Below are 25,668 nucleotides of genomic sequence, written 5' to 3'. Positions count from 1 at the left end.
CCACTGTTGTACTTTCAGCATATGAGGTTTAGGAAGTTAGAGTTTTGTCATAATATTTTAAAGCAGATTTCCTACAACTTGATATTTTGATCATTTCTAGATCTTCACTCCTCTAAATAATGGTGCAGTCAATTCAAAATGGGTAAAGTTTATTTTTTTTAAAAAAGGCGGAAGAGAGAGTTTCAAATGGAAATGCATTTACACAAATCATGCTTCCAAGAAAAGCTGTCAGGGCTGGGGTATGCTCCGTTCATTCAACACCCACTCTGTGTGGGCCTTAAACGACTGCAATCCTTAGAGAAGCAAAACACACTTCATACTGTGTACAAGTGAGGAAAGACTGCTTATTTAAAACATGGCCGTTCTTGAAAGTGTGTCTCTGCAAGGTGGAGGAGAGCGAGGGAAGACACGCTCACTTTGTTTCACAATGGAAAAATCCAAATAATCCAAAATCTCCTGGAATGCTCTAACACTGGAGAAGAGATGCCATAAATAAATCATGCTTTGCAGAAGCATGGGAGACCTGTGTTAGAGTTTACTGTGAAAGAAAGACAATATAATTTAACAAAGACAGATAACAGCACGCTCTTGTGTTCCGCAAATAGTGCATTCAAAAGTGAGCGTGGGCTGGTGAGCTGACTCAGTGGGGAAGGTCACCCGTGGCTAAGCCTGACTGCCTGACTGCCTGAGCTCAGTTCCTGGATCTTACCAGGTGGAAGGAAAAAGCTGGCTCCCACAAATTGTGCCTTGACTGCCATAATCACACCACAGCACTTGGCACACACACACAATAAATAGAATTACAGATGATAGATAGCTATGGAGATAGATAGATAGATAGATAGATAGATAGATAGATAGATAGATAGATAAAGAAAGAAAGGAAGAAAGGAAGAAAGAAGGAAGGAAGGAAGGAAGGAAGGAAGGAAGGAAGGAAGGAAGGAAAGAAAGAAAAGAAAGAAAGAAAGAAAGAAAGAAAGAAAGAAAGAAAGAAAGAAAGAAAGAAAGAAAGAAAGAAAGAAAGAAAGAAGAGAAAGCAATAGAGGAAGACACAGGAGGATGTTCTTCCCAGGCCTACACATGCATGAGTACAGACACTCACATCGACACATACCTGCACATATCACACCCACATGCACATACCTGCACACACACACCCATACACACACATACCCATACACACACTTTATACATACATACATACATACATGTGCATACATAATACATACACAAATAGAGCAAGTTCATTTAAAACAAATATGGTGTTGCAAGCAAAGATGTACACGATGTACGATCTGGAATCACAGAAGGGACAAGCACGTCTTGCTTGGAGAATTATAGATCTCATTAGGTGGAAAATGGCATCTGGCACAAAAACAAGGAACCAGCCATCCAAGAAGAAAAGATAGGGGAGCTTTTATGTTCTATTAGACTCTTTATAATGCCTGTCCCACAGAATAAAGTTGACCGGAAAGCTTTCCCTTTTCCTAACTTAAACTCTCCTGAAAATACATGGACACGATGACAGACGAGACACATATGCCACCTCATTGCTGTAATGAACACACCCTTAGTGTTCTATGGTTTTTCTAGCACAAAGATCAAATATCTACCATGTTAACATATATATATAAGTACTACCAAAGGTATGTCTCATCCACAGACCACAGTTTTCATTACTCCCATTTATTCTTATAATGGGCGTTGTATATAATAACCCCCACATGTGAGAATACAATATTATAATTCTTATAACACTCATTCTTTGGAGTATAGAAAAATGTAGGAATAACATCAGTATTAAAAAAAATGAGGGTGTCTAGTGGTGGAAAGATGGGGAAGAGGAACTGTGAACAGATTATTTCTCAAGCCTTGATAAACATTAAAATCACCTGAGCTTCTGGTTTAACTTGCCAGCTACTAGCCCTGCATATCTGTTTTGGCTAACACTGGATTAACGGATTTAAGAGTGTTAGAATTTGTTATGCAAAGGCTATTTAAGTTTTTTCTGTGTGTAGTGTCAGATTTGGACTTCATGAAGATGCGGATCATTCACAGGTCTATAAACCATTCACACACACACACACACACACACACACACACACACACACACACACTGCATCTCAGCATAAATGGGTAGCGAACAGAAACCGGAAATCTCCCTGCTTATCTGGCCAAGTCACATAACACAGAACCACCTGTGTTTTCTCAGAACATGAAGCAGAAAGAAAAGTCCAGATCCTTTTCAGTTCTAAAATCATTTGACTCCAACACTTAGTTAAGTGAGAAATTTAAAGAAAAACCAAGGCAGCGGCAAGAGATGGGGGTGGGGTCCCATCCATCCTTAATGAAATATGGTGGGAAAGATTTAGATTCTAAATTAGTTATTTTATGTATTGGCTTGTTCGCTTTGTGATCCCCTTTTATCATAGTTCTCCTTTAACTTGTAAACATGGCCTAATGTGAAAGCTGTCCTAAGTAATACAAATGTGAGATTTTGTTTTATATAAAACAAACCGCTAGGGTATGTGTGAATATACACCCTAGTGTGTAAAGGCATATGATTGGCTCGGAGTAATTGATGGGCTTCATTTTCGCGCCTTTAAGCTCTTATGAACCAGGCTCCACTTGGCTGGGTCATGGTTTCTATTTTGTTAGGGACGATTTTAATTGCTCAAGGGGTGTCGATGTCAGCAGTGGCGCCCTAATTCTGACTACTCCCATGATCACTGAGTACCTTCTCCTCCTGGCTCATTATAGGTAACCAAAACAATTTTTTTTTCATGAGTGAATTAATTCACATAGAAGCAAAACTCTTCCTTTGCAAAGGTTATCAGAAACAGCTCTTAACGTATATATTTGCTGTTCACAATTAGGTCCTTTTTTTCACTTCTCTAACACAACTCTCATCCATTCATGAGTAAAAGTAAACACAAACCTCTCAGCCACCCTCAGAATTTGGCCCATATTTGGAAAGGATTTCAAAGTTGCTTGAGCCACTTACCTGCAAGTGCTGCTTTTCTGCATTACATCAGCTCGATGATACCCAGAGAGTTTACAAAAACCGTCATTACTATAAACTACAGGCCAGTCCACAATTTGGGCATTTCCCAGTAAGAAACTTGATTCTAAAGGAGAAAGAGAGAATTACTTAGCTTTATCAAACAACTTTTGTCTTTCGAGTGATCAAAAAGGCAAGCTTATAAAATGCAGTGGTTGCATGCTATTGGACAAATAATACAACTTGTGCCATAACCATGGGGACCAGTGACATCTGCAATAACCCCAAGCCTTATTCAACAAACCAAAATTCCCACTGAGAACAATGTCTGGCATCCCTTTGTGTTAAAGTATCTTAAGGAAGAAGAATTTGCTCAGTAGTGAGTAGTAATAATGACTAAACACGTCTTAATTTATTAAGATAGGCTGGAGTCACATTTCCATAAATGGAGAATGTTGATGTTATAACAGAGGCGAATTGATAACACCCCTCTAAAATGCTATTAATACAGGTATGATTTGATGGGACAAATTCGTTGTTCCCTATAAGATGATCTTGAAAAATCTAATCTAATCCAATCTAAAAAAGCATTAGAGTCTTCTTTGAAAACAAAATCATTCAAATCTATCACTTCTACATGTGACATAAAACCTAGCATATATACATATTATGTATAAAAGATATCACTGCTCCATTTTACACAGAAAAATAGGTTTGTTCTAGGCATAAAATTAGTTCAAAAAGTATATTTCGGTATTAACCGTGGCTGAAAGATCCAGCGGTTTCAGGATGCACCTTTAACAATGTTAATAATCTCATGATAAAAAAAGTGAAATGAATTTAAATAATAATAACAACAATAAATATTTTTAAAAACAATAAAAAGGTAAAAGGAATAGCCTAGTTTAAAAATCTACTGTAAAATAATCTCCCTTGGGCTCATCTTTGGGTAGAATCTAAAAATAGAAGTTAAATTGTGAGTGGCAGGTTGAAATCCTGACTCGGAATTGGCTTGCATAAAACAACAATGCAATTTAACCTTTACTGAGTGAAAGTTGCTATGTGAAAGGTGAGGCTCTGGATCAGATATTGGAAGGGAACAAAAGTTAAAAAAACATACTCTGTGCTCTTTTTATCAAGTTTACACTTATCAATTTTATGCCTATTAGAATGGCTAAGATCAAAAACTCAAGTGACAGCACATGCTGGTAAGAATGTGGAGCAAGGAGAACCCTCCTCCATTGCTGGTGGGAGTGTAAACTTGTACAACCGCTTTGGAAATCAATCTGGCACTTCCTCAGACAATTGGCAATAGTTCTACCTCAAGACCCATCTATACCACTCCTGGGCATATACCCAAAAGATGCTCTACCATACCACAAGGACAGTTGCTCAACTATGTTAATAGCAGCTTTATTCATAAAAGCCAGAAACTGGAAACAACCCAGATGTCCCTCAACCAAAGAATGGAAAAAAAAAATGGTGCAGTTACATAATAGAATACTACTCATCTATTAAAAACAAGGAAATCATGAAATTGCAAGCAAATGGATGGAACTAGAAAGTATCATCCTGAGTGAGGTAACCCAGACCCAGAAAGACACACACAACAGGAACCTAGCATAACTGTTCTCAGAGAGGCTCCACTCAACAGTAGATCGAAACAGATGCTGATACCCACAGCCAAACATTAGGAGAGGCTCAGGGAGTCTTAAGGAAGAGTTGAGCGAAGAATAGAGGGACCTGGAGGGGACAAGAATGCCACAAGAAGACTAACAGAGTCAACTAACCTAAGCCTATGGGGGCTCACAGAGACTGAACCAGCAACCAAAGAGCATGCATGGACTGGATCTAGGCCCCTACACATTAAAGCTGATTGGCAGCTTGGTCTTCATGTGGGTGCAATAGCAAATGGAGTGGGGGCTGTCTCTGACATGGATGCAGTTGCCTGTTTTTAGAGCACCTTCCCCTAGCTGGACTGCTTTGTCTGGTCTTTGTGGAAGAAGATGCGCCTAGTTCTGCTGCAACTTGATGAGCTGGGATAGGTTGGTGGGGAGGTCTTCCCTTTTCTGAGGAGAAGGGGAGGGGAGAAGGGAAAGAGAGTAGAAGGGTAAGACCACGAGAAGAGAAAGGAGGGGGCTACAACTGTGATGAAAAGTGAATAAATAAATTAGTGAGGAAAAAAGGAACACAAAGTAGAAACCAAAATGATCTGGCAGAATAAATACTAAATCAAGCACAGGGGATATATGACAAAAGTCTCTGGAGAGCAATAGTAACCAAAAAATGGACAGAAACTGAAGAAAGATGAATCCTTTAGAAAACAAAGGCATTTTTTTTAAACCATCCAATCTGAGAAGACTCACACTAAGGACAGATGATGGGGTGATGGAACTGAAAGTCACATAAATCTAAGGAGTCAAAGGCCACAAACCCTATAACCAAAGTGAAAGTCAGAAGAAAAGACAGAAGAAGGAAGACAGGAGGGAGTTTAGCAGTCGTGAGAAAGACAAAAGTTTATCGTATAAAACTCATAGCAGTCACCAAAAAAGAAACCGTTCATAAATAAGGCACGATCAAGAGGCAGGTCAACTTCTCATCCAAGAACAGCGCTGAGGAAATAAGGAAACCTACAGTCTGGGAGAAAATATCCACAGTACAGATACCTGAAGTCAACTCAAAATATATAGAGAATTCCCACAGAAGATCAAAAAGGCCCAGCTAAGGAAGCTGGGGAAATGATTTGAACAGATGTCTCAAGGTGTGCCACAGCCGATAGGACAGTACATGTCCCCACTCACAAGACATCAAGAAAGCACAAACTCAAAGCACAGTGATATCCCACCAGAGAAGCTACAAGGGCTAATACTAACACCAATGGTGAGAATCTGGGACCACGCGACCTAGCTATAAACACAAAACGTTATGAGCTCATTGAAGCACGATTTCTTGTAAAGTCAAATATTCATCTGTAACCCAGAAAGTCCACCCTACCTGTTCACTCAAGTGAAATGAAACATACACGAACAAGAAGGCCTATTAAATAAGAATTCACATCAGATTTACTCACGTCGTCAAACACCAGAAATACTGCAAATCAAGAGAATGAATTTTAAATGGTGTCAAATTCCTACCAGGAACAGCACTTCACTCTAAAACGGAACAAACTTCTGACATGTGTAACAGTGTTGGTTAACCAAAAAATAAAAATAAAAATAAAATACTATGGTGGCAGGGGAAAAAAAGCCATCTATATGGAATCCAGAAACAGACAATGCTGCAGTGGCGATAGGCATCACACAACGGTTTCCTTTTTACTGTGGTTGTAATGAAGGCTCAGGGTGACGAGCATGCTAATTACCCAAGATAATGATTTCTGAAGGGAGTGAAGGGATGGCAGGAAAGACAAAAAAAATAATCTTCTGAGAGATGTAAGTGCTCACTCTCTTGAGGTGAGGTGTACGTGTGTACATTTATCCAAACTCATTACGTTGTACATTTAAGCACATTTAAACTTCACATAAGCTTAGAAAACACAAAAGTATTAGATACTCCTCGCCCTTTGGGGTGTGTTAAGGAAAAAAAACTGACATTTGAGTTAAGTTTTCATTATGAGAATAGCTAACTGTATTCCTCTGGAGAGCCTAGCTGCCATGATGAGGGAGGCTAGCAGCTTCCTGCAAATCTGAGTAAGAAATTAGAAATTCCTCCTTAAGAGCATGGTGTTTTCATTTGTACACAGCATCAATTACAATCATCAAAGGTGATTTTCTTCCCTCCCTTAGCCCAGATTAGCTTACCCTCTCTAACCCATAAGCCACGTACTTGATGACCAGAGGCCATGGTAGGCCATTTGGGTACAAAGCTGTGTCCTGCCTTAATTCATCCCAATATTCAGTCTCATATTCAAACCAATGTCAGTTTGTCGTCTTGAAACTCCATGCCTCTTTGTGCATATCAGGAAGCCAGACTTACAAGCACCCCTCCTTCTAATACAAACATATTGCTCCTTATTCCTAAAGTCTACACTGTTAGGCTTAGGTCAGGTTCTTCATCAGTTCCCAAATATGCTTGCCATCGATGCTAACTCTTCACTCAACACACTTTTCTTCCATCCCTTTGCCTATGAAACACTTAAAGAAAACCTCAACTCTGCTTTCTCTATACCACACTCACTGAGGGCCATACACACACACCCCCTCTCTTACACACACCCTCTGCTTGCACTCAATAAACAAGTGGCCAAGCGAAATGTATTAAATACATACAATGGAATAATGTGCATTTTTTTTAAAAGTTAGCGGTAGGGGCAGGGGGGGCCCTGCCATTTGCAACAACATGGGTGAACTTTGGGAGACATCACGTTAAGTAAAATAAGCCACACAAAGAAAAACAGTGCAAGATTCCATTTATGTTTAAAGTATAAAATTTAAATACATGAAACAGAGAGAGAAAAAGCATGGTGCTAAGTTACTAGGGACTGAAGGGTAGGAGAACTGGACAGATGTAGTCAAAGGACACAAAACTGTAGTTAGCAATTATACTTTTGAGAGAACTGCAGTTTCCATGGCAACTATAGTTACAGCCGTATATTGTATATTTGAGAGTCGCCGGGGGAGTAGATTTTATTCTCAATAACGAAATGATATGTGATATAGTATAAGTGTTAAGCAGCTTGATTTAGCTTCTCTGCAATGCACTCGTATACTAAAACATCATATTATTTACCATAAATGTACACAAAAATGTGTATTTTTACTTGCCAACTTAAGAACATTTTTAACTTGCAATATAATATATTACTTATTGACAGAATTCCCAATGTCCTGGGAACAAGGATCCTCTGTGCTTTTATAAAAGAGGGGGAGAACGGTTGAAACTTTAGCATGTTTGCTAATCTGTGCTTTTCTTTCCCCCTCCAAGAAACTGCTTAGAAACCCATAGTTTTCACCCTTCTTTTTTTTTCCACCCTTCTTTTAAACAGGAATTCACTGAAAGAAATGCACAGGAAGTGTGTGTCCACACAAAGATACTGTCCCCAAAATTTGTTAAACAACATTTACTATATGACATTTTCTGTACTATTTTATAATCTGTTTCAATTTTGAAGTGTATTAAATTTCACTGAATCAATATTTGAAAACCTGCCTTAAGCAACCCTCCAAAGGCTTTGTAGATCTCCCTACATCATGAACAGCCTTGCTTTCAAAACATCTGCAAGATTTAGAACCAGAGCTCTGCTTGTTCCTTTTTGGTTCTGCCATTTACAATGTCTTCCTGCTGCCGCTCAGACATTTTCCACTGCTCTCCGATGAGAACGTCTTGAAGACTGCAGCTCAGCAGCTCCAGCCATCACTACCCACTGATCTGTTTCACTCATTCAACAGCATGGCCATGTGCTAACAAAATGACTAACAAAAGCAGCTGTGAGCCTCACTCTCTGAGGATGCATCCCTTATCTCTAACCCAGGCAACATCTCCATCCCCATCTTCCTGATTGTTCATCAGCAACAAGTCAGAGGTCCACAGAGTCTAGGTGCTCGGGGTCAAAACCAGAATACGTGTTCCCCAATTTTTAACCCTTGAATGAGGTATGTGCAGAGTTACTCTTTCTAGGGGAAACTGTGGCTTTTTTTTTTCTTTAGAGGGAAAAGTGGACAGGTTACAGATGAAACCGACAATGAAAGCAGAGCCTGCAGGGAGGACCTACTCCTCTTGTTGGTTTGGAGGCAGAATTGTTTATGGAAGAGAAAATGAAAGTTCAAACCAAAATGGAGAGTGGATATTTTGCAGTGTTTCAAATCCATCTTTAAAACATCTACTGAGTTACCTCAAAAACATTGAATATTAACAGTTAAGATATTTCAGTGGTACACACTAGTGTTTGCTCACACAGTCAATCAGAACTAACAGAGAAAAACTTTAAGGCTGTTACAGGGTTTTAGAATAGTCTACGAGATGTGTCTTCTGTTCATCCTTGTGCTTCAGATTTGACACTAACCATCTAGACTATAAGAGTGAAGTAATTAGACTATGTCATCTCCCATCCCTTCCTGCTGGGTTTAATAATATGACTCTGGCCTTATGGAGGACAGCTGTACGGACAACTGGTGTTCGCAATCGAACACAACAATCGAAGTCCCATGGTCATCCTGTCACAGTCTGTTCTCCACATTCAGATCACTCCTCAACATTGCTAAGAGGGTGACAGGAAGAACCTGGGGATTTCAATTAAATTATCAGTTTCTATACATACAAATGAGCAACCGTTATAAGCACCCCTCTGGGTAATTATGGAGACTAATAATGAGTAATGTAACCAAAATCTCTGTAAACTATTAGAGCAAAAACAAATCTTCATAAAATATTATAGTGTACTAGCAGCAAGATTTTTCCACAACTGTGCCATAAGTGAAGAGACAGCTAGCAGCATACTTAGGGGGTGCGTGTGTGCAAGCACAGAACCAAAAAAACACTCCTTACATTGAACCTACAAACTGAAAACTTCCACAGTTACATCGGGCAGAGGTAAACTACAAAGACACTCAACAGTGGTAAGTGAGTACAGTTACATTAGACAGAGGTTGCTGAGCTCATTTTATAAATTTGGATATGTATTAGCCAAAACACTGAGTGAAAACACAAAGCTCATATTATTAGCGCCCTAAAGTCACACATTTCTGACTTTAACAAATGTGAAATCCGATAGCATTAATAAATATCAAGAACAAGAACAAATCTAATCAAAATTACCACCCAGAAATTTTTAATTTCTTTCAGCTTTAAAGCAGGGTGGGTGAAAGAAACTTGATTTTAAAGGAATAGCTCACCGGAAAGGAGACAATTTAGATTCTAGATTCTAGAAGGCAGAATAATCCTAGAGTGTCTGCTGCAGGATGTGGTTATGGAAATTTCACAGAATTCTAAGTAACCGTCGTCATCATCATACTTGATTCAAAATGGTTTCTTAGGGTCAACAGAAGTTTTAAAAACTATTGTTTTTCTTTTTACATGGGATTTCTTTTTATCTTTTTTTTCTTTTTATTATTACGGTTTATTCACTTTGTACCCCCCCCATAGTACCCTCCCTCCTTCTTCTACACACATGTCCTTACCCAAGTCCACTGATAGGGGAGGTCTTCCTCTCCTTCCTTCTGATCCTAGTCTATCAGGTCTCATCAGGAGTGGCTACACTGTCTTCTTTGGTGGCCCAGTGAGGCTGCACCCCCCTTAGGGGGAGGTGATCAAAGAGCAGGCCAATCAGTTCATGTCAGAAGCAGTCCCTGTTCCCATTACTAGAGAACCCACTTGGACACTGAACTGCCATGGGCTACATCTGTGCAGGGGTTCTAGGTTATCTCCATGAACAGTCCTTGGTTGGAGTATGAGTCTCAGAAAAGACCCCTGTGCCCAGATTTTTTGGTTCTGTTGCTCTCCTTGTGGATCTTGTCCTCTCCAGGTCTTACTATCTCCCCCTTCTTTCATAAGATTCCCTGCACTCTGCCCAAAGTTTGGCTGTAAGTCTCAGCATCTGCCTTGATACCCTGCAGGGTAGAGCCTTTCAGAGGCTCTCTGTGGTAAGCTCCTCTCCTATTCCCTGTTTTCTCCCTCTTCTGATGTCCATCCTCTTTGCCGTTCTGAATGGGGATCTTTGCCAGAGCTCTCCTTCTTGATTAGTTTCTTTAGGTGTACAGATTTTAGTAGGTTTTTCCTATATTATATATCTAATATCCACTTATGAGTGAGTATATACCCTGTATGTCTTTCTGCTTCTGGGATATCTCACTTAGGATGATCTTTTTCAGTTCCCACCATTTGCCTGCAAATTTCATGATTTCCTTGTTTTTTATTGCTGAGTAATATTCCATTGTGTAGATGTACCACAGTTTCTGTATCTATTCCTCAGTTAAGGGGCATCTGGGTTGTTTCCAGCTTCTGGCTACTACAAATAAAGCTGCTACAAACATGGCTGAGCAAATGTCTTTGTTGTATACTTGAGCATCTTTTGGATATATGCTTATGAGTGGTATAGCTAGATCTTAAGGAAGCTCTATTCCTAATTGTCTGAGAAAGCACCAGATTGATTTCCAAAGTGGTTGTACAAGTTTACATTCCCAAGTCCTCAATATAAAGCCAGTCACACTAAACCTGTAGAAGGAAAAGTGGGGAAAAGCCTTGAACTCAGTGTCACAGGAGACAACTTCCTGAACAGAACACCAACAACACAGGCTCTAAGAGCAACAATCAATAAATGGGACCTCATGAAAATGAAAAGCTTCTGTAAAGCAAAGGACACTGTCATCAGAACAAAAAGACAACCTAAAGATTGGGAAAGGATCTTCACCAACTCTATATCTGACAGAGGAATAATATCCAGAATATATAAAGAACTAAAGAAGTTAAAAAGCAACAAATCAAGTAATCCAATTTAAGAATGGGATACAGAACTAAACAGAGAATTCTCAATAGAGGAATATAGAATGGTAGAGAAACACTTAAAGAAATGTTCAACGTCCTTAGTCATCAGGGAAATGCAAATCAAAATGACCCTGAGATTTCACCTTACACCTATCAGAATGGCTAAGATCAAAAACTCAAAAACACATCCTCTCCAGAGGATGGGGAGAAAGGGGAACCCTCCTCCACTGCTGGTGGGAATGTAAACTTGTAAAAACTATTTTTAATGTGACATATATACACAATGGAGAGGAAAAGTGAGAGAGATGCTTACAAGTTTACTGGAGAGTTGAGAAGAGGGAGGGGTCAGCAAAAGAACACAAGAAGTGGCCTCAGGCACTGTAAATTCTGGTGTTTTATTGCCAGATGAGTTTGTAACACACAGTTGTTTCAAAATTAGGAAAAACAAAAGGATGTCCATGTTCTTATCCCAAAAAAAAGGTGACAAAATATTTGAGGTGATGGACAGTCAATAGATTGATTTGATCATCATCTAATGCATATATACTTCAAGACATATTACTGCCCACACAAATACGTACACATAATTTATCAATTAAAAGCGAGTATGAAAAACTGTAAATGTAGAGAATGTAGCCACACTTTCTCAGTCTTGGTTTCTCACTTTGATCAAGGAGCTTCACGTTAGGAGGATAAGAATTGTTTGTCCAGCTCTCACACCCTGGAGTTTCCGGTTTAATTGATCAGGAACAGAGCTCGCAAACATTGGCGTTTATTTTTAAATCCTCTCAAGTGGTCCCAGTGCTCAGCCAGGATGGAATCACAGTCACCTAATTACTGAATGCCAGGAGCTGTAATAAGATCTTGTCACAAGTGTCAAAAGTAGACATTGTTAGAGTCTAATGTAGATACACTGAACTGGCTTCCTGAGGATAGAATGCAAAAAAATACAGCCCAGGAAATACAGTCCCTCACCCCCAAAAAAAATACAGTCTTCTGCCCAGAAAAGTCTGGGACACTTTGATCTGAGCCCTTCCCTCTCTCCTAGGCCCCACCAGAGTCAACCTGGAGGTTGGTAGCAATGCAGCATTTGGGATCCATTCTAGACCCGAGTCAGAACCTGTGGTTTGAGAAGATCCTAGGATGGTTCCTGAAAATAATATTGTTTCTTTCTTGCCTATCTTCTCCTTCCTTTCCTACAGACGGAAAAGCAGGCCAAGAAAGTTACAGGACTCTGCTGATGAACATGGGCAGTGGGAGGCTGGTACCAGGAGAGGAAAGGAGCTGACTTCCCGGGCTCCAAGCCTCTGTTCTGTCCCTCTGTTTCCCAACTGCAGTCTGAGCTCTTGCTTTGTTTGGTTTCGTTTTAGCATGGAGAAGCACTTCTTCAAAGAATGAATTCTCCAGGTGATAGCAAAATGGCTGCACTTGAGCTCAGGCTACTACATCTTAATACCATTTGTAAAGGAGATCAGAAACCCACACTGACAGGAAGTTCTGGAAGAGGAGAGGTCATAAGCAGTCTGTGAAATCCCACGAAATAACGTGGGCAATTTCTTTCCTTTCTATGGAAGCTCAGGAAGGGGAGGGGGCAGTGAATGGCTTTCCTCTGGGCGGCTCCAGCAAGATTGACTTTTTACAATGTTACCGTTTTGTTTTTATGGAAACTATATTCTTCTTAGATCTAGACATGCCAGGACACTAACAGTAGGAACGGGGAAGAGAAGTAGGTTGAAGAGAACAAACTTGAAGTAAGAGAAGATAAACAAATACAAATATCTAAGGTACTGCACACTAAGATTGCTAAGACACATTTTAGCTCTTACCGTAAAGGGAAAATAAAAGGTTATCACTATGGGAAGCAATGGAGCAATGGCTAGGTCAATTTTCTTGACTTCCCTGATGCTTTCAATATGTCTGTGTATATACATCAAATTTTAGCTGGGAAAATGGCTCAGTGGGTAAAGTCCCTGCCATACAGATGTGAGAACCTAAGGTTCAGAACCCACATAAAGCCAGACGTTGTAATTCCACTGGTGTTTTGGTGATTTGATTGAAGACAAAAGAATTCACAGAGGCTCATGGGCCAGCTAGCCTGCTGTACTTAGCAGCAAACATGAAAGTTGTCTCAAGACAAGATGGAAGGTGACAAATGACCCTGTCATTTTACACACATATACACACACAATACAAATACACACATACACACATATACACACATGCATAATTTTTGAATGTTGCCTATCTAAATAAACCCGGTATTTTAAACAGTAGAAAATAATGATGATAAAATGAATTTTGAGGGGGTTGAACTACTCTTCTTTCTCCCTCTCATCTTTTTATACAAATCAGCTTTGAGAGAAGTATTTCAGAGTATTAGCAAGAATTGTCAGATATTTTAAGAAGTGATAAGACAACCAAATGCCACCTAGAACATTGAGAGAAAAAGAAGGCATGAAGCAGAGATAGGAGAGGACTTTACAAGAAGAAAATACTGTACATTTTTCCCAAGGTCTACAGCAGCCTGTAAGAAAAGCCAACAAGGCATCTTTCTAAATATGTTCATTTAGTCCTAACTGAGTGAACATAGCTCCCAGGAAACTGGGCAGCAATTCTGAAATAAGACTTGGGGGCTAGGGAGACAGCTTTCTTAGTCAAGTACTTGCATTACAAGAATAACCGCCTGGGTTAGAGCCCCCAGTAAGAAGGCAGGTGCAGCAGCATGCCCTTTTAGTCCCAGCTCAAAGCAGGACCCAGGGATGGGAGTAGGAATTAGAGTAGGTGCAATGAGGTGGGACACACCAGACAGAAGCTGTAAGAGGGAGGGTGGAAGGGGAAATGTCCAGCGTCCCCATCCCAAGGAAAATTTCCCTGCTTTCCTCTATACACAGACGCTGACTCCGGACCTGCTCCCTCAGGGCAATAACATTACTAAATCTGAATCCTCCCACCAATGACACTTATTGGAAACATCCCTTGCTCTGCATCTTCCATTGCTCCTCTCCCAAGCCAAACCACCTCCCTTTCTTGCTCGGACCATTGCATTGCAGTGATCGTGTAGCTGCCCCTTCATTTTCACCCCTCCTGCCTTCAGCTCTAAGACAAGCACCACTGTGTTCTAGAGATCTGTCCAGGGATCTTGAGATAACCTCCAAGTGTTCTTCCTCCCCCTTTGGCCCATTGTCATACAACTGTATTCATCTAAAGCTTCCACCTAGCCATCCATTCCTCTTTTCTCTCCGTGCGGCTGTTTGCACGTTCTCTCTTTGCCTGCAGCCACTCCTCTTTCCAGTTTCCTCTTATCACTTTAATAGCACTTCCTTAGTCAAGCCTCCCCAAACTGCCTTCCAGTCAAAACTTGTCCATTACTTGTAACCAAGGAGCTCTCTCTCCTTCTCCTTCAAAATGCCTGCCACAGTTTCTACTTAAATGTTCTCTGCGTGTTTGTTACACAACTGAGGTCCCTTCCAGTCTCTGAGGTCCGTGAGATCAAGGTACACACACACACGGCAATCATTGCTGAGAGAATCAGATGAACGTTTCTATTCCTATTAAGAAAGTCAGTAAACAATTACAAAGCAGTGCATAGACGTTATCTAGAAAGTATATAAGGACTCGGCTGGGCCTATTTCATCAAGATACTATAATATTAACAATACTTAATAATGATAATTGGCAAACTTAAGCAAACTTCCTGCACTTTGAATAGCATCTGAAAACTTGTGAGCCTGCGTCGGGGAGCCAATGTTACTTTTCTGAGCTTGTCTTCTGGGTGAGTGATATTTATAGACATATTTAAGTTTCATGTGGCAGTAACAGAAAAGTCCCTGAAGCGTACATAGCACATTTTATTTGGGTTAAACAAAATCTTGATACATATGGCTTAAAAAGACATAAATAATTTATATATGATGTCCCCATCTACAGTGTTGATTTCTGCTACGTGTATTTCCCTTTTCAATAAAAGGCTAGTCTCCTTATGTCCTTACAAAATACGCCTTTTCCTCCAATTCTGTAACAATACAGCCAGAGTGTAGACACATACGTTTTGCACTTTTCAAAACAAGACTAATTATTATCTAATAACATTGGCAACATTAAGCAGACCATCACTGTGGGAGTATGAAATATGCAAGAAAAAAAAATCTGTTAATGTATTCAAACATGTTCAGCTGTCATCAAAGATTAAAAATATGCCTTCACATTTCATCTCCTTCAAGATCAAAGGTACATTTTCAAGTTTCTGTGTTTCTTTGATGGCATTAACCTCATCATTCTCCACCTAGCCAAAGAGGAACAGAAAGCAGGAGCTACTTCAGCATCTATTCCTGAAATTCCACTGCTCCAAACAATAGAACTGTTACAGACTCTTTTTTTTTTTTTAAAGAAGTCCAACAATTAAACTTGCCCTTGTGTGTTATATGTATGTGTGTGTAAGTGTACACACACAAGTGTGCATGTCGAGGCCAGGGGTCATTGGCACATGTTGTCCTCTATCTCTCTCCATCTTCTGTTGTCAAGAAAATCAACCATGAATGGCAGTGAAACTAGTTGAACGTGCTTGCTGGTTCTCTAGACCGGTTGGCCAAAACCCTCACTAGGATGTGCTTGTCCTTGCCCCCTGCCCAACACTGGGATTACAGGTGCAAGGCCATGCTCCCGTCTCTCTGGATGCTGGAGATACTGGCCCCATCCCAGTTTCCACTCTTAATAGTGCTGACTCTTGCTCGTGACATGTACTTCTGAAAACCATGCTGGCCAGAATCATTAGAGCAAAAACACAACTGCAATCACTGCCTACATGAATCACAGGCACACAGAACGTGAAACATTCACCTTGATGTAGCTAATGACAAATTGTTACTGAATCCTATTGCGATGAAATTTCTTACAATACCTAAACCTTCAGACATTCACTAGTTATATAATCTAGGGGGAAATGAAAGTTAAGCCAGTCAAGATGTGTTTGCCAGGAGAGAAATGCATTACTTATTTAATATTCAAGCTTCTTTTTGAAGCTTACAAAATATACAAATGTTTTCTTACAAACAACCAACACCTTTTCTAAAGAGGTTATATAATTCTTCAAAGTTAATCTTTTAAGACAATCAAATGTAAATGACAATAAAACTAATGAAGAACTTCAATTAAGACCAATCTCCAAAGTGGTTGTACAAGTTTACATTCCCACCAGCAATGGAGGAGGGTTCCCCTTTCTCCACATCCTCTCCAGCATGTGTTGTCACTTGAGTTTTTGATTTGAGCCATTCTGATGGGTATAAGGTGAAATCTCATGGTTGTTTTGATTTGCATCTCCCTGATGACTAAGGACACTGAGCGTTTCTTTAAGTGTTTCTCTGCCATTCCATATTCCTCTACTGAGAAATCTCTCTTTAGTTCCATACCCCATTTTTTAATTGGATTACTTGATTTGTTGCTTTTTAACTTCTTTAGTTCTTTATATATACTGGATATCAGCCCTCTGTCAGATACAGGCTTGGTGAAGATTCTTTCCCAGTCTGTAGGCAGTCAATTTGTTCTGATGACTGTGTCCTTTGCTATACGCAAGCACCACCCTCACTGAGCTGGGTCTCCTTCACCAATCACTAATCAAGAAAATATGCCTACAGATGTATGTGTAGGGCGATCTGATGGAGACATTTTCCCAACTGAAGTTTCCTCTTGCCAGATGACTCTAGCTTGTGTCAAGTTGACAGAGAAACAGCTATACAGTAGGCTTTCCAGGGCAAATCACAACACAATTTAGATTCTACACCACCGTCCTTGTTTTTTGTTTGTTTTTGTTTTAGTTGTTTATCTGTTTGTTTGTTTCCGTTTTCTGTGTTTTTCATTCTACATTCTATGCAACAGAAGCTAGTTCAGTGGCTCTTGACATGTGGGTCATGACCCCTTACGGGTCAAATGACCTGTTCACAGGAGTTGCCTACGACCGTCTACATATCAGATATATTTTTATGTTCGTCGGTGTTTTACCCGGGTGGACATCTGTGCGAAGGTGCATGACCTCTAGAACTGGAGTTACAGACAGTCATAAGCTGCCATGTAGGTGCTGGGAATTGAACCCAGGTCCTCTGGAAGAGCAACCACTCCTCTTAACCACTGAGCCATCCCTCCAGCCCCTGCATATCAATCATTTACATTACGATTCATAACAGTAGCATAATTGCATTTATGAAGTGACAACAAAAATAATTTTCTGGTTGGAGTTCATGACAAAATGAGGAACTGTATTAAAGGGTCGCAGTGTTAGGGCAGTCGAGAACCATTGAGAGGGTTCTTTAAGGGGACCACTTAAATCTACAAGTTCAACTCATTTTTCCCCCTGGGCCATTTTCACAGGGCTGGTTACACGGAGATGAGAGCTTCTGTTGTGCCTTCTGGCTTCTCGGACCATGCCCAGGTACTGGGGCTGTCCAGGCTGACACTCCCTTTACTCTGAGTGATAAGTTGTGTGGAAATAGCAAGGCCATGCTCAGGTCTCTTGTTTGTTTATCTATCTGTTGGGATTTGACTACAAATTAGGAAACTCTTGATTAAACTGGATCCAATGCTTGAAAGCTCAGTTAATGATTTTAGAGGCTTCCAGTTATTTAATATGTTTGCCTTTATTGGGTCAAAAAAGGGGGGGGCAGAAAAATCTCCTATGCCTTACCTTATCCAAAAAAAATGGTGAAAAAGCAAGTCCGTATTAAGCCCTGTCTACCCAGTGCAGTGAAATGCCTGAGACCTGTGCATCCTGCTCTCCCCTCATCTCCTCAACAGCCCTTCCAGCCTGAGTTAAAATGCTCAAGAGCTTCCTGCAGCACTACGGAGGGAAATTATCAGCTTCCCTGAAGAGGGTTCTCCCAACAAAGACAGGTTGTTTTGTTTTGGGGACGGAAGAGAGAGTCTCCCTAATTGGGTCCTCACTCCCCGAAGCCTTTTTTTTCTTTTTTTGAGCTCAGCTAATGAGGCATTCTCCTTTGGGGACCTGTGCTCATATACCATGAGCGTATATGGTTAGCTGTGATCTTAGTCCGTTCAGTGAAGCCCCAAAGTTCACTCAAGGTGCACACTGTGTCTCTAGGAGCGACAAAAGAAATAGGTGGCAAAATCTTTACAAGACCCTTAGGTTTTGTCATCTCCCTGGGGAGTAAAACTAACATTATACTGAGTGGGAACGTGAAAATAAACCCAAGATCTCTAGACAAAAGGACAAAAATATAAAAGCGGTCTTAGCCTGTCATGAGAAAATACCACAGAAAATTGATATCTTTGAGAAGAAAAGTAAATAAAACCAGGTTAGGCCACGGTTTAATGAAGTGTGAGAAGAACAAGAAGAGAACCTCCAGGTGCCATGGCCCACACGGCACAAAAAAGACAGAGATCAAATGATGACTTTGGATAAGACTGCTCTGGAAAGTGAGAGGAGGATGAGCAAAGGAGAGATGGAGGGAGGAACTTAAGCCACTGAGGACAAGGAAGGAAAAGAAAGAACAGAGCTAGGGTCTAGTAAAAGGGAGAAAGAACATGTAATTTGTGAAAGGAAACATGAATTTGCGTGTGAAAAGGCTGAGGAGGGAGGGGAAGGATACAGCCTTAAGTCTTACAAAACCATAAAAACCCAAAGGTAAGCACTTTGAACTGACAAGAGAAAAGGTCATGAGCCAGAAATTAGCAGTTGCAAAGACATAGAGAAGGAAATAGCAACTCGGCATTAAAGGCATCCGCCATGGATGGGGTACTGTTTCCTACGGGAGATGCTGTTCTCATACTTGGTGTGTATTGCCAAATTTAACCTTCATTCTAACTATGTAAGCCAGGTCCTGTTATCACTTGTGAGGATACAAGGCTCAGGTAAGGTGGTGAAATCATAACCAACATACACTTAAAGAGAAACATCACCGTGACATTGTTCTGGGTTGCCTTCTAGCACACAGTAGATATTCAGTAAGTTTCTGTTGTATCACTGAACAGTTCACTATACAAGTGGCAGGAAGGTCGGGCAGAGAGGTACCGGTTGTCTTTAGGGAACTTATCCTCAGACTATCTAGCCTCCAATGAATAACTACATTGTCCTTACAGTGTTATAAGTGTACAAAAGTAAGTTGTTTATGGTTTAATTTATCCCCAAAATAAAAGAGAATTGCACAGACAGAAAGGATGGGCCAAAGGATAACCTTTCCCTACGATGCAAGTCAGCTGATCAGTGTTTAGTTACATGTGGCCATCGGCAGCCAGCTGGCTGGACTGTAAGCTGCTTTGGCCATCAAGCAGTGAAACTCTCTTAAACAGGCAAGGACTTATTTCCAAAGATTACTAACTCCTAACTGCAAAGTTGTTCAAAATAATTCAATTAGAATATGAAAACTGATAAACAGTTATTTCTTAATATAAATTGGCCCTACATTTCAGGTAGTGGAAATTAAAATGAAAATGGTAGAGAATATTGTTTGCACATCAAATTGGACTAGGAGACAAGAATGCTCCCATGGGTGCCACTGATGTGTCCTTGCTGTGTGATTTCTGTTTCTAGATACACACCATGATTAAACAAACATCTTCAGCTACACAGTTACTTAGGTAACTCATTTCGTGGACATAAGCAGAACTTTTTGGAAAAATCAATTCTGAACTTGGTGACTTTAGGAGCAAAAATCAAACTGCACTTATTGGGCCAGCCTTTTCTTATTGCCCCACAGAGGAGGTTAGGAGAGGATTGGTGCTGGTGTGACCTGTATCTTTGAGGAGTTGCCATCATGTTCCAAAGCTTTCACTACATTATGTATACATTCTTACAGCTAGAAACTTCTAGGATTCTGCTTTGAAGCTCAGGACTCAAACTGCTTACTTCTTAAAGTTCATAGGACTTTACCCATACATTAAAGTCCTTTATATAGGACTTCAATAATTACATTTCTCTGATTGGACCAGAGCCCCTAAAAAGAATAAAAATCAGTTTTAGTAAAATTTCAAATTGCTTTTAAACCATTGCTCATGTCTATATTATTTTGCCCATTAATTTTCTTGTTTCTTTTCATCTGAAAAAGAAAGCTATTACAAAGCTAGTACCTACATTTCACACGTATGTGCCACTTTGTTAAGTCCTCGCGTCCACATAAAGCCGAATGCTAAGAGAATGTCTGATATACTAATTTATTATGATAATAATAGCTGCCTTAACTTGATCAAACATTTCTAGATCTGGCCTTTTCCATCATCATTGCTAGTGCATGCTGATCAACAGGAAACTGAATCTTTCAGAGTAAGTACATTCCTAACGGTGACTCTTGGAGTTTAACAACTTGGGGAACTTTGAAGATAATTTGTTTTGGCTTTGAACTTTATTTTCAAATTTTGGGAAACATCAAAAGGCTAGAATTATACATAGGCTATGGAAATAACTAGAAATCTGTGCTCTCTTTCAGTCAATTCAATTATGAGCTGACTCTACCTCTGCCTTGAGTCTAACACAAGTTATATAATAAAAAATGTTATAGGAAAAACATCTGATGAAATAGTAAGTATATAGCCATCTCCCTAGGATGATGCATTATACACACAGAACTTTTCTGAAGACTTGTATTTCATATATATTGCCATTATATGAAAATGTGTGCTTTAATTAAATTTTCATTTGATAGTGTAAATTCCCTAGTAGTCTAAACCACATCATATAAATATTGCATTATAATTATTCACGGTGTGTGATTAGCCAACATCACTTGTCAGTGTTTACTATTTTGTTGCTATTATATTTGTTTAGTTTTAAAGTAATTGCCAGCAATTTAAATAACTTCCAGTAAGGAAAAGGAGTAAGTACCTCATCTCACTGGACTTTCTTGTTTGTCTTACGTTTTATACGTTTTCTTTTATGCACAAACACAATGCAGACCCCTCGCCCCCAATCATAATTGAGGAGTCTAGGGGAAGAGAGAGAAAAGGAAAGATGTTGGCTAATCACTAATCGTGACGGAACCTACAGCGACCCCTTGTGGTAAAAGGCAACCGCAGACGCTTGGGGACCACACACACCCACCCTGGGGAGTGGGAAAGCTCTGCTCCTCCAAGCCAGCACTTCAGCGAAATTAAAAGATGAATATTCACTAAGTGTTAAAGCTTCTGTGTGGGAATCCACTCAGTCATTTCCAATTACTCCTGCCTTCCATTAAAAACATAACAGATTACTTTTCTTTTCTTTTCTAGAAGATTGTCTGAAAGAGGGCTAAGTAAACCGATTTCTTACACATTCTACTCCTGGGATCCAGCAAAAGATAGACACCAGTGAGAGCAGTAGTGTGCAGGGGGCAACAGCCTTTAGCCACAGTCACAGCACTCATTATGTAATGTGGTGCAGGCCCACAAGTGAGGTGACGCTCTTGGATATAATTTAGGAAGTGGTCAGTGTAACTTCAGCCTCTTTGATACTGTAAACATTAAAGTGGTGCATTATAAGACTTGGGTAAACCGATGCTTCAAAACCAATATGTGGTTTTATCAATATTTCCTGAACAGTACCTTAGATGTTACAGAAAGCCATTCAGGGGGGGAAAAAAAATCCAACTTTATAACATCGCCAACAAAAATCATTTGCCTAACTGTTCCCTTCAGGGTTTTTTTTTTTTTTTTCCTTTTTTGTTTTGCTACCAGATCACTGTTTCTTCTCCCTATAAGTTCTTTTAATTCCACCTTGTTTCTAAACATCAGTTACAGCATGAAGATAATGGGAGGGGGGGGAATCTTTTTACAAGGCAGAGGTCGCAGAGTAAAGAAAGTGCCTGTGCAAGCCCGCTGACTCCATAAAATGGAAAATTGAAGCCACTGAGGTTTCCTTGAAAGATGAGCTTCTCATCACACACTCTTTCCTCTGTTTTCTTTCTTTCCTGAGTCTGTCTTCTCCAAAGAGAAAAATAACACTTCTAGGTCTTCATATAAATGAAAAGTCCTTAACTTTAATAGTATTTTATTAGTGGATAACTTCACATCAGAAAATATTGGTTTGAATTTATAATTAAAAAAAAAAACAGCAATCTAACTTACTGTCACCTTAACTAGTCGTTGCTAGCTATTTATTAGGGTCTGATAGAACACACGGGAGAAATGTGCTGCCTACAAGGATGGGCACATTGAGAGCTTTGATATAATATTTTTGTCTTTTGAAACTAATATTCCACCAAAAAGCCTCTCAGATATTTAACTCAACATTTAAGTTTACATCTTTCTACAGCTAGTTTATACTAACAAATAATTTCCATGAACACTGACCATATAAAGAGGGCTGAGGTCCTGACAATACCAAACACAGATTTGCTCCATGGCTGCTCAGGAAAGAGGCCCTCTACAGTGGTACTGTTCAGATGAAATGAACTTGAACACAATTCTCAAACCCTCCCTCCTTGGTAACTCATTTCTATCTAAATAGCCAACATACACTTAAAATTCACTATGGTTAACAATCATATGGTTAACCATAGCAGACCAGACAATCATGGTCTGCTATTTCGGACCAGCCAGTAGGACTATTTCTAAGACAAAGCAATGATAAATATTAAAGAAGATAGATACTATTTTTTAATCTGTTCATCATACCTTGTACCTGAATATTGAAATGCTATACCACAGCCTATAAATATGTCAATTAAAATCAAAATTCTATTTTAATGCTTATCTAAGCATTCCTGCTGTCTTTGTACTTTTAACCTTTATAAATCTTGCGAAAATAAAATGCTCTCTGTGTTTACAAGTTAGGAATGATCATATTCCTTTTATCTGTTCTAATCAAGTCTTTAATCTTGAAAACTGAGGGGGAGAATTCCTCGGCTCTCCTGTTTTGAGAGTTGGCTATAAAACGTGTACATACCCATTCTACACAATGGCTCACATTGTTTTATTTTATAGACATAGTCACCAGTAACAACTTGCAATTCCGGCCTAAAACACAACTAAATAAGGAGGAGGCGGAGGGGAAGACAGAATAGAGCAGCAGCAGAGAGACTACCATGGCCTCGCAGGGCACGGAAGGCAGCGCTGCTCCCCTAGAAACTGCAGCTGAGGGCTTCAGAGTTTGGTTATAGAATCCTGAGCTTTAAAGACGGTGCAGGTATGCCATCCCTCTTGCCTATTGGTTCTGTATTACCAAAAAGTTATCTGATAGACTCCTAACTGCCTGCGCTCTCAGTCACAAGCTACCCATGGACAAAAACAAGTATTTGTTATTCTCTCTCTCTCTCCCTTTCTTCTTGCTCTCCCCATTCCCTTCCCTTTCAATGTCCCCCTTCTCCTCTCCCTTTTCCTCTTCCTCTCTTTTGTATTTGTCCCTGTGTCTGTGTATGTATATGTGTCTGAGTGTCTAGGTGTGACTGCGTGTCTCTGTGTCTGTGTGTGGTTTTGGTTTTCTTTCCATTCTCTGTCAGTCTTTGTGAATGATTCACTTTTTGTCGTCCCCCCCCCCGTGTCTGTCTTTATGTCCTGATGGATGTCTGTCCATGTGTCTGTCTGTTGGCTTTCATGTCATCTCTGCCTTTTTCTACACATGTTTATCTGACTCAGTGTAAGATCTCAACTTTTCAAAAGGAAATTATGTTGTATGAGAAAGAAAAGCTCATCAATATGAAATGCCAGCCTGTTTCTTCAGTTCTTGAATCAACTGGGAATGCTGCCTCTATCACATCCTTTCCCCCACTACAGCTCTGCCAGCAGTTCATTCCCAATGCTATTAAGTTGGTGAATGATTAAATCTTCAATGTGACAAACCTGATCCATCTATGAGAATCCTAGAAGAAATTTTATCTGTTACTCTTAATTAAACAATCTCTTAGGATGAATCTTTCAATTTCTCTGCCAAGTCAGGTAGCAATGACAACTGGAGAGCCCTCCCACATAAAATGGGCAGACCAATTACATACTGAACTTCTCAGTTCAGGTACTTGCTGAGGCTTTTCAGTATTTACTACATATAGAAATGTATATCTCTCAAATATCTAACACACCCCCAACAAAATCCCAAGGTTTTGTGTCCTACTACTATTTGAAGTTGTCCATAGACAATGGGGGATGGAATCCTTAAATGTCAAAACAGGTAAATCTCACTCATGCTTGATGTTACCCAAGGAAAGAAGCACTAAGTTAATGAACCCATTCTAATCCCAGAGTGTAAAAAAGATAAAATATTCATATGTTGGGTGGTAGATATAAAATGGAGGCAATGGGAGCAGGAAGTCCTAAGCCACATAAAATAAATCTTTATTTCAAGTCACGTCTGACATTCTAAAACCATCTCATGGTTCCAATCTGAGAAAGTTGTTCCACTCAGAACGATACAGTGCTAAACTTTAATCCAGGGCTTCTCGCGGCCTCCCTCTTCATCTGAGAGAGTGGCAGGGGGCCCATGGGTCTGGTTTTCTAAGGCCTTCCTTAAAAACGCCTCTCAAAGGCCAACTGTATGAGTAGAATACCTCAAGAAGATGAGAATTCTGGAAGATGATTGCCATAACCCTGTGAACGCTGATTCCAGTGGAATCCCTTACATTCCACCCAGCAATCGATTGTCTTAATGCTCCCTGTGTTCTAGACCCATGGAAGGTATTCATAAGGAAGGCAATGGGTTAGTAGAGAAAGCCCATGCCATTTTAAACATGTATTTTAACCTACATCGTCATGAAAACTGAAATTGCCCACGAACCTCACCCTGGAGTAGCTACAAATATTACAGGGATTGAAGTGACTGCAGCTCTATAAGCTATTTTTTTTTTTCATCCAGATTTGCCACTGCTGCTCTAGACCTGTACAGAATCACACATTGACCAAACCGGAAGAAAGATTCACGGAGCTCCAAACCCAACTCCAAGGTGAACATCTAAAGAAAACACCTTAGGCTACTCCAATGCCGAGGATGTGTTTCCAAGCCTGGTTTTCCTAGACAAGCTAATCCAGGAAGCGGTGTCCTCTAAACTACCACTCCGTGTCTGGTTATTTGCTGTCATTTCTGTGCGCCTCTCTAACCCACAGCCAAGAGTCTGAACCACGTTTTCATACAGACGACCCACACCATTATCTGCTGTGTAAGGCCCCCAAAGACACACGGTTTCCAGGAGCGGTGGACCGACCGAGGCATCACAGAGCCTCAGAGAACATTCCCACTGCTTTCCCACTCAAATCCAGGTGCGGAATTATCTTTCTCATAGTTCTCTAGGAAGGGACTTTGAAGAAGAAGAAGAAGAAGAAGAAGAAGAAGAAGAAGAAGAAGAAGA

The 25,668-nt window shown here is 40.0% G+C and overlaps 1 protein-coding gene across 1 annotated transcript in view; it reads right to left on the bottom strand.

The window, feature by feature from the left end:
* Positions 1–25,668, bottom strand: part of Kcnh5 (potassium voltage-gated channel subfamily H member 5) — a 235,340-nt gene that overhangs the window by 208,612 nt on the left and 1,060 nt on the right. Inside the window, exon 2 of the mRNA XM_055595313.1 lies at positions 3,005–3,128. Within this exon, the coding sequence (XP_055451288.1) occupies positions 3,005–3,128 (124 nt within the window). The remainder of the gene's footprint in view (positions 1–3,004; positions 3,129–25,668) is intronic.

Source organism: Psammomys obesus, unplaced genomic scaffold, assembly GCF_907164565.1.
Source record: "Psammomys obesus unplaced genomic scaffold, mPsaObe1.curated_primary_1811, whole genome shotgun sequence".
In the NCBI taxonomy this organism is placed as follows: Eukaryota; Metazoa; Chordata; class Mammalia; order Rodentia; family Muridae; genus Psammomys; species Psammomys obesus.
This window is presented reverse-complemented; position numbering and strand designations above follow the sequence as displayed.